Source organism: Impatiens glandulifera, chromosome 5 (genome assembly GCF_907164915.1).
Source record: "Impatiens glandulifera chromosome 5, dImpGla2.1, whole genome shotgun sequence".
Classification (NCBI taxonomy): domain Eukaryota; kingdom Viridiplantae; phylum Streptophyta; class Magnoliopsida; order Ericales; family Balsaminaceae; genus Impatiens; species Impatiens glandulifera.
This window is the reverse complement of record NC_061866.1, coordinates 41,498,719-41,508,242: the sequence shown is the minus strand read 5'-3', so window position 1 is coordinate 41,508,242 and position 9,524 is coordinate 41,498,719. Positions and strand designations below refer to the sequence as shown.

Here is a 9,524-nt window from a genome sequence, read left to right as displayed (position 1 = left end):
TGACTATTTTTAAAATTTGAGATGTTGATTAAAATATGGATAAAAATATAAAAACATATAACAAATAAATTAGGGGCTTAATTGATGTTCATCAAAAAGTATAGAGGCTATATAAAATTATTTCCCATGAATGAAATGTGGCAAAAGAAAAAGGTGAAGTCTTGTAATAATAAAATGGGGATCATTGTCGTCTTCTCTACTTCTCTCTCTTATCGACGTTTTCTTCCATGAGAAATCATCCGTGTTCTCTCCTCTCACACGGGTCTTTCTAATCTTTCTTCCATTTTTTCATTTTCTTGATTGTTTTTCTCTCATCTATTTACCACTGTACTTCTTTCTTCCTCCCCTTTTCAGAGATTTATATCAACTTAGGGTTTTCATTACTCATACTAGCTACTGGGTTTCATTTGCTTTCCGATCATGACTATGTAGATTCTAGAGTTCAATTCATTGATTTATTCCATTTTACTTTTGGGTCGGTCAACCTTTCTTCTTATGTACACTTGAGAGACTCAGTTTTGCGGCGGTGATTAATAAATATATTTACTTGGGAAGAAGATCTCGAGACAGAGACGTATTGGGTAGAGTTTGTTTTGATCCGTTAGTGTGTCGAGTATTTTGCTGCTGAAATTTGAACTGGCGAATCTGAATAGAATTTGAGAAGAAAGAGAGGTCAATCAGCTTTTTTTCTAACTGGGTTTTGAAATCATGGATCTTGTAATTGGTGGAAAGTACAGACTTGGGCGTAAGATTGGCAGTGGTTCATTTGGGGAGCTTTATCTTGGTACATGCTATATGTATATTTTACAAGTCCTCAATCTTCTGTTTCAACTGTTTTTTATCTTATCTTTTGTGGGGATCAACTGTTTTTTTGACAATCGTTTCTGTGTATTTTTACAGCCGTAAATACACAAACTTGGGAGGAAGTTGCTGTGAAGTTGGTATGTATAGTATTCTATGAAGGTTATATCTGAATTGATCAATGTCTATCTAAAAACTGCTCTTTTGTTGCCTGTTGTATCTAGCTTCATTGCTTAGTTATGCCATGTGCGCTTAGGTTTTGTGAACCTAGAGATCTTGACTTACTTGGAATATGGGTTTTGCATTCTGTTTAATTCTGCTTAGATATAGGTATATAAATGTCAGCATAGTTTCAATTATTTATTCCAAATAAACTCAATTGTAAGAATTCTACTCTCATCAGTTGCTGTTTACATCTGAGGCGGTTTAATTTCCCTCCCTTCTTCTGTGAGTACATCTTAAGGGAGGAGAAGTTTACTCATTAGTGTTTTTCAACTGATGGAAGTAATAAAATAAGATGTGGTTTTTGTTTACTTAAAAAAACATGTGAACCTATAATTAGAGTTAAATGCAATTAATTGATTATCATGTTGTTAGAGATCATGTGCTTCATAGTCCAAAAGAATGTTTAATGAGTTCAGGATAAATTAACTGTATACATGGACTTGGATTATTGTCTAATATTTGGTTTAATGAAAAAGGTAATGGATTTAACCATATACATGGAATCTTTCACTTTTCTGGTCACCCAAGTTTAGTGAATCTAATTATATACATGGAGGAATGTATACCCTTTTATGGTATCCAAGTTTCTTTATGCATTATGACCATTTGGCAGTGTTATGTGTTTCATTATTTGTTTAGCTGAATCTTTGATTTTTTGAGGTTCATTCCTCATGTTGGATTGGTAAATAAAGGAGAGGATAGGCATTCAAATCCATATATGCTTAGATAAGTTAGGCAAGGCTTCACATTTTGTTTGAGCTCTTTCAACCATAGCTTTCAAATGAAATGGTAAAAAGCAGTCTAATTGATTATCGGTACTTGCTCAACTGCCAAAGTCAAGGATTTAGTGTGATTCTATATACTAGGAAATGTGACAGTTTTTCCTATTTATTTTTTGAAGTTTATAGAACCAAAACCTACCATGAGTCCTTCACTTCATCATTTCTTCTTGTCCTTGAACTGTTTATGTGAGAAGTAAGATAAAAATGACAGATTGTTTATACAAACATGGATGACATGTTCCAACTTTAGAACAAGTACATCTAGGAAGGTTTATAAGTCGCTGGAATGTGCTATTAAACAGTGAATAAATGATAGAGGCTAACAATGTTTTGGTTATGTGAAAAACAATCTTCTAAATCACTAGAAAAGTGATAAGATTTATGTCCATGATAAGCCAAATGTATGCCTTCAGGATTGCAAATGACTGGATTTGTCAAATTATCAAACAGCATGTTAAACATGCAGAGCAATTGTCAAATAATCTACTGAATTTTAATTATATTATTTCCCCAGCATACTTGTTCAATTGGATTAAACAGTACACTCTGTTAATTGGATCAATGCTTTCATTCTTCTCCAACCAGTATTTTGGTCATTTACATAGAGTGGAGATACTCTTAGAAAGTAGGAGAGAGGTAGCCATATCCTGCAATTGTTTCACCAAATTACGCACATAGTTTCTTGGATGTGGATAATGAAATCAATGAGTTTATATAAGTGCTCCCTGAAGACTCTTGTGGGTTCTTCCCAGAACTTGCCCCTACCCAATCGCTAAGTGTTCCTCTCTCTTTCCCATAATGAGTGTTGATTATGCAGATTGCTGAGACAGCTTCCCTTTACCAGAAAGCTGAAAATTATGCATAACAGTTGTAGCTTAAAAATGTACATGGCTTGAAGTAGATCAAATCCAGTGAGATGAGAAAAATAATATACTGTTCGTTTGTGGCGGATGATGGAAATTGCTATGTAGAGAGAGTTGCTTGTTTCTTCCTCCGATTTTGCACTAATTTGGATGGAGCGACTATTTGAACAGTCTTAACATGTTTGATAGGCAAATAAGATAACTTAAAATTTAGTGGGTCACCCTAAGACTTTATTACAAGCTTGATGAGCTATGTGAGTTTTCTCTAAAAGAAGGAGCACACAAAGTTACCTCATTACTTGTAACTTTGGTCAAATTTCCTCAAACGAGGTAACTTTGTAGAATCTATACACGACTTGTATCCTTTCACAATGAGTAGCGGCTGTTCCTTGGCCTTGAAGTTCATGGACACAAGTCACTTAGAGCCTTTTCAATGCGTGTACATGCCTAAGGTGTTTAGATGAAAATGTTTATGTTATTCATACTTCATCTTTGGTGCCCTTGGTTTATATGTACTGATTTTGGTCCTCTACAGTTTTAGTGAAGGACAAGTTGAACTGTTTTTAGTTAATGTATTAGACTGAAATGACATGTCTATTGGGATGCATTCATATAGAATATTGCACATATTGATATCATTGTTGTATCTCTTGATCTCTTTACGATATCAGAATAGCAAGAAGCTCCTAATTGCAGTCCAGGCCTGTTTATTTATTTTTTATTTGCATCCCATTCCTTTGTTTCATGTAATCTAAATAAACTTCTTATTTCTCCAGGAACCAACTAAGACGAAACACCCACAACTTCACTTAGAATCTAAGTTGTACATGATTCTTCAAGGAGGAAGTAATTCCCGTTCTCATTTTTAATTCCCATGATTATGATATGAAATGAGTAACATTTCTTATTTATATCCTCTTTCTGTGTGAAGCTGGAATTCCACACCTCAAATGGTATGGAGTTGAAGGAGAATATAGTGCAATGGTTATCGACCTCCTTGGGCCAAGCCTAGAGGACTTGTTCAACTATTGTACTCGAAAGTTCTCACTGAAAACAGTTTTGATGCTCGCAGATCAGTTAGTAAGTATTATTGTGAGATTATCTTTTGTATGCTCAATATTGGGCTCTGCTCATGGTTTTTTTGCTTCATCCAGTTAAACAGAGTTGAGTTTATGCACTCAAGAGGCTTCCTTCACCGTGATATCAAACCCGACAACTTCTTAATGGGGTTGGGACGCAGAGCAAATCAGGTATACTACGGTTTATTGAGTGTAAACTTTTGTAGTTCAGTTTCTTAGTGTATTAGATTATCCTGTTAGAAGGTTAACAAAACAGAAGGATTCAATATCTCTTATGCTTAAATTGATTGTGGTGGTAGCTGAATAAGTTTGATGTTCTTTATGGAATTACAGTCAAATGTGACTATAAGTCTTATTACTACTGACAACATATCATTTGGCTAGTTATGCTTGTCTTGAAAGATACTCATTTATGATTTTCCTATCCTAATTAAGATCCACATCTTTGTGTTTAATGTAGATTTAATGAAGTTTTCCCTTTAAAAAATAATAAAAATGTAGATTTATATGAGGAATGTGACGTTTGAGCCGTGAAGCTCCCATTTGAGAATGAAGTTGATAAGTGAGATATTAATTAGGACAGAAATATAGAGGGAGATGATCAGTTGAGATGAGAAGGGGAAAGTCAATGGCTAGGAGAGATAGATTGCATCAATTCATACATACACACTACCTCACCTCTAGCTAATGTTAAATCTTATCTAAGATACTGAAAATAACAAGATGAGCATATTCCTTTAACAACTTAATATTATATTCCTTACTGGGTCCCATCATGTGCCCATGTGTATGTTGGCCTTCTTCCATCTCATCTGCCCATCTGCATTTCTTTCTGACTGTTGAATCTTGGTTGTCTTAGGGTCAAATATTAACCATGGTCTTGTGCTGCATGTGTCATTGTCCCCTTGAACTTTGTTTACAGCATCAATACTTGCTGTCCAATATTGTTGCATCATTCACCAACACTCACCTTGTCCATTTCATTGATAATTTTATGTATTTATTTTGAAGGTCTACATTATTGATTATGGCCTTGCAAAAAAGTATAGGGACCTCCAAACACACAGGCATATACCATACAGGTATTGAAATTCGTATAGTTTGTCATTTCGAAGGTTTGTTTACTTGAAGTTTCTACACTTTGTAGGCATTGTTGCATATACGGAGGAAAGTCTTTGCATGTACTTAGAATAATATGATAGTTTTGTCAATATTTGTTGGTTATGTTTGGGTTTGGGATGAGTCTCACTGATTGCTGTTTCAGTTTGGTATCCCATTCCTTTTATTCTTCACCTCAAATAATATTCCACGGCAATGCTTGTTTGCATGATATCTTACTAGTGGGTCATTTGATTGAAAAATTAGTTAATGAATATCTTATCCTTCCGAATTATTTGTCTACTAATATATTTAAGGTATAGTTTAGAAATTTTGGATCAAATCTAAACCATTTTTAGCAAAAAAAAGTAGTACATGGATATCTTATCCTTCCGGATCTCCTATATTTTTTTTCTGGCCATTTGATCCAATGGATCTCCATCCTTGATTTGGCCATATAAAGCCAACTAAGATGTAACGTAACTGTTGTTATTCAAGGAGATTGGATAGAGTTTAGAAGCTAGATATAGATTAGAGACTAGAACTGTAGTCTTTGTCATTCAACTGTATATTTCAGCTCCTGCTCCTATGTTTCATTGCCTATATTATATATATATATATATATATATATATATATATATATATATCAATGATTAGGTTGTTATTTCGCATGTTTAGAACCGAAAGAGGTTTCTGTTGTTAGAATTTGAGTAGATGATGTTATACTTAGAACTATTGCCAAGTTGTCTTTATGAGTTGAATGGTTTTGGGTGCAGACAGAATCAGTTAATGACATGGTTTTCTTATTTACAGAGCATTTACATTTTATTTTGTGCTTGTTTCTCATTAACAATTTTCTACACAGGGAAAATAAGAACCTCACTGGAACAGCGCGTTATGCAAGTGTTAACACCCATCTTGGAATTGGTGAGCAGCGATGCTCATAGTTGTCAATAGCGCCCGTAGCGCTAGCTATAGCGAATAGCGTAGCGTAGCGCCCACTTGTAGCTATAAGGGGCTATAGGCTACGCACTTTCAAATAGCCCCGCTTTTGTAGCTATAGCTCCTATAGCGCCAAAAGCTATTGCCCCTTGTAGCGACGCTTTTACAAAATTAATATTAATTATGATTTTTCAACTCCCAAAAATTTTTAAATTTCAAATTTTTTTTTTGACTCTTCCTCTTCTTTGCACTCTTCTTTTATTCTCTTTATATTTTTTCCTCTCTAGTCTTTTCCAATTATTTTCTCTTCTTTCCTCTAATATTCTTTCTACATTTTTTTCTCTAGCCTTTTCTTATCCCTCTTTCTCTTCTTTTCTCTAGCCTTTTCTTATCATTCATTCTCTTATTTTCTCTTCATCTACACATTTAAGAAGCTCGAAGGCAATCACATCTAAGTCAAGGGGGGAAAGACCACTAGGAACATCTAACACATTTGATCTTTTAGATGAATTTGATTTCGATGAAAAAAGTGAAGAAAAGAATGATGCCAAACATTATGCAATTTCAAATGAAGAAGATGATCTCGATCTTGATGAAGAAAATGATGACAATGAATTTTAGATTATGTTTTGAACTTTTTCTAGTTTAAGAATTGATGGTTTTATGTTTTGAACTTTTATTTTTGTGATGTTTTTTATTTTTGACAATTACATGTTTTTTACGTTTTATTTTCAAATAGCCCTCGCTACGCTATTCGCTTTACGCTATAGCCATTAGCAGCTTTGACGCTATTTAGCGCTATACGCTATTGACAACTATGGCGATGCTACAATTAAGCTTGTGCATAACATTTTTGTCAATCACATTAGTGTATTTTCTAGAATCAACTAATTTGTTGCTTCTTTGCTTGTGTTCTTTTTAGAGCAAAGCAGGAGGGATGATTTGGAATCTCTTGGCTATGTGCTTATGTATTTCCTACGGGGAAGGTGGAAAACATTACTGTATCTAAACATATTCTGCTTGTTATCTTCAAACCCATTCTGACTATATTTTCTTTAGCCTTCCTTGGCAGGGTCTAAAAGGGGGGACCAAAAAGCAGAAGTATGATAAAATAAGTGAAAAGAAAATGCAAACAGCTATTGAGGTTTGCTTATTTCCTTCTTTAAACTTATACTGAATAGAAAGATTTTTTACTTGATTAGTCAACATGTACATGCATTGTATCTTACTTCCCTATCTTTGCTTCTCTAAAAGTTCTTAGATAATTCATGAAATTATATATTAATTGTTTCATTTGTTCATTTAGGTTCTTTGCAAATCTCATCCTTCAGAGTTCATATCATACTTCCACTACTGTAGATCATTGCGATTTGAGGACAAACCCGATTATTCGTACCTGAAGAGAATTTTCCGAGACCTATTTATTCGAGAAGGTAAGCATCATAATTTAATTTGCACTTTCGTAAGTCTCGCTACCAAGAGCATGAGGTGGATGCCATTTACCTTATGCCCTCGATGTTTGACTCCTAAAACATGAACATCAGCTTCTTTGCATTTGACTCTCAACATTCTCTATTCATGTTACCCTGATAGTTCCGTGTCCCAAGCATTGTACATAATTTCATTCAATGCAAAAATAATTTTCTTATAGTTGAGCTTCTTTGTGAGAGATTCTATTATCAGGCGCTGTCGTGAAAGTGATGGTAAAAAAGTGATAAGCAGCGTCATTCAGATCTTTTAATTTTGTGCAGGTTATCAGTTCGACTATGTATTTGACTGGACAATTTTGAAATATCCACAAATTGGCTCCAGTTCTAGATCCTCTCGGGTTCGTTTCTCTATAAACATTTGTCAAATCAGTTCTGTTAATTCTTTACTACCTATATAGCTCATTTCGGTTTCTTCTACTACAGCAGCCGGTTGGAAAAATATCCTTGAACCCTGGTCCTTCTGCAGAAATGGCTGAAAAGACACCTGGTATTTTTCTTGTCTGAGGTGGCATCTTGCAAATTAGACAGCAAATTCCACTTTTCAATAAGAAAAAAATTCTGCTCCTCAGTGCTTTGAATCATTTGCCTTTGGAGGAGGACTACAATTATAACATTAAATTAAATAAAGGATTCATCTTTTCTCGAAAAAAAATACACGATGAAAAGAGTTGATACCATTATGTGGCTTGTCGTGAACGCATGGTGGCTATGTGCAAAAGTTCTGTTGACCCGACCCGGGTGAACATTATTATCTTAGTTTTGAGATTGGGTCATTAAACTGCAGGTTGTCATATTCTCGTATATATGGAATCCAAGTTTCGCCTCTTATAATTGGTTATTAGCAAATAGGCTAGTGTGGGCCAAGTTTGTTAGGATCTTACTATATTTTCCTTTTTTATCATTACAATCTTTCTATTGAGGACTATTAGTGTAACCCACATTTTACATTTTCAAAAAGCAAAGAATCTTAACTATGATGGCCTATGACAAACTGTGTTCATAACATTGCAGTAGTTTTAGGCTTTCTCAAAACAAACAATTTGTTTTTGCATCTTTTTATTCCTCCCTTTATGTTTTCCTTGGGTTATTTTGAACTCTGAACTTTTAGTTTTTTCCTCTGTAATAGTGAAACAAGAAGTTCAAGATAGGTTTGCTGGGGCAGTAGAGTCATTTGCTAGAAGGAATGCATCTGGTGCAGGCTTACGTGGTGAACAATCCAGACAGCCTGACCATTCTCGATATCATCGATCTTCTGATGAAGCACCCTTATCAAAGGATGCGGTAAGAATATTTATATATATATATATATGCTTTTAATTCGAATTCATGTTGACGATCTGCGGTTATTTTGCTAATCTAATCCAAGCATGCTGATTCTGAGAGATTGGGAAGATCTTCAAGAAACTGCAGCAGTACTAGAAGAGTAGGGGGGTTGTCAAGTAGCCGGCCAAGCTCGTCTGGTGAACCCAGCGAAAACCGAACAAGTCGGTTAGCTCTAGGCATGACCCGTCCATCCACCCAGAGAGTTCAACCCGGTTTTGAATCAAAATCTTCATCTTTCACTCGTGCCCCTGCTGCAACAAGGGGGGGTACTAGTAGTCGTGATGATGCCCTCCGGAGCTTTGAGCTGCTTACTATCGGAACTGGAAAGAGGAAGTAGAAAGAAAGATCATAGAAGGTTCTTCAATCACGACGTCTTCATTGGTTTCATCAATGTCTTCTTCCTGTATTTTGGTAAGGAAAAAAGAAAAAAAAAAACTAGATGAACTCCCCATCCTGATCTGCAGGAAAAGTAATGGATGACAAACCGAAAAAAAATCTAATCTTCTTGATTAGGGATTTGTTCATATTTTAATTCTGAGATCTACATTTGTTGTTATGAATATGGTGGACCTTTTCATATTTCCCTTTGTGGATTTGGTTTTCAAGAGTGCTTAGAAGAAATAATGCTATTTTTATTAGGTCCTTTAGTCAAGATGCAATCATCAAACCATCAAATAACTTTCTTGGTGGATTTTGGTTTTCAAGGAGGAGCAAAGCCACAAAAACATCAAACAACTATCCTAGATTTATTATTTTATGTTATGAAAGTTTATTGTAATATGGTACTACTGTTTCAAGTATTGCTTTTGATGAAGATGAGATAGTTTTTATATGCAAAATCTTGTTTTGAGAAGAGTTTGATTATTTAATTTATCAATCACTCATTACAATTCAAAATAAATTTTGCATAATTTCTTTTTA

At 34.6% G+C, this 9,524-nt stretch overlaps 1 protein-coding gene across 4 annotated transcripts; it reads left to right on the top strand.

Moving 5' to 3' along the window:
- The first annotated feature begins 214 nt into the window (after positions 1-214).
- On the top strand, positions 215-9,208 carry LOC124937713 (casein kinase 1-like protein 10). Of its 4 annotated transcripts, none has more exons than XM_047478027.1 (14): positions 215-784; positions 901-941; positions 3,448-3,517; positions 3,603-3,751; positions 3,826-3,921; positions 4,762-4,832; positions 5,714-5,775; positions 6,713-6,776; positions 6,850-6,934; positions 7,097-7,223; positions 7,542-7,618; positions 7,704-7,767; positions 8,407-8,561; positions 8,650-9,208. In XM_047478027.1, exons 1-14 carry the CDS (start codon positions 709-711, stop codon positions 8,938-8,940), a joined length of 1,428 nt encoding a protein of 475 aa, XP_047333983.1. In that variant the 5' UTR covers positions 215-708; the 3' UTR covers positions 8,941-9,208. The 4 variants fall into 4 exon arrangements, with proteins under 4 accessions (XP_047333983.1, XP_047333982.1, XP_047333980.1 ...); XM_047478026.1 differs by having other exon boundaries at positions 217-784; positions 7,707-7,767; positions 8,647-9,208; XM_047478024.1 differs by having other exon boundaries at positions 218-784; positions 8,647-9,208.
- Positions 9,209-9,524: the final 316 nt, after the last annotated feature.

What these genes read in the sequence shown, in the direction of transcription:
- LOC124937713 (XM_047478024.1), top strand. Translation starts at nt 709, where the DNA reads ATGGATCTTGTAATTGGTGGAAAGTACAGACTTGGGCGTAAGATTGGC. An exon ending in CCAGTTCTAGATCCTCTCGG is followed by an intron (nt 7,619 to 7,703) that starts GTTCGTTTCTCT and finishes CTTCTACTACAG; the next exon opens with CAGCCGGTTGGAAAAATATC. An exon ending in AATGGCTGAAAAGACACCTG is followed by an intron (nt 7,768 to 8,406) that starts GTATTTTTCTTG and finishes CCTCTGTAATAG; the next exon opens with TGAAACAAGAAGTTCAAGAT.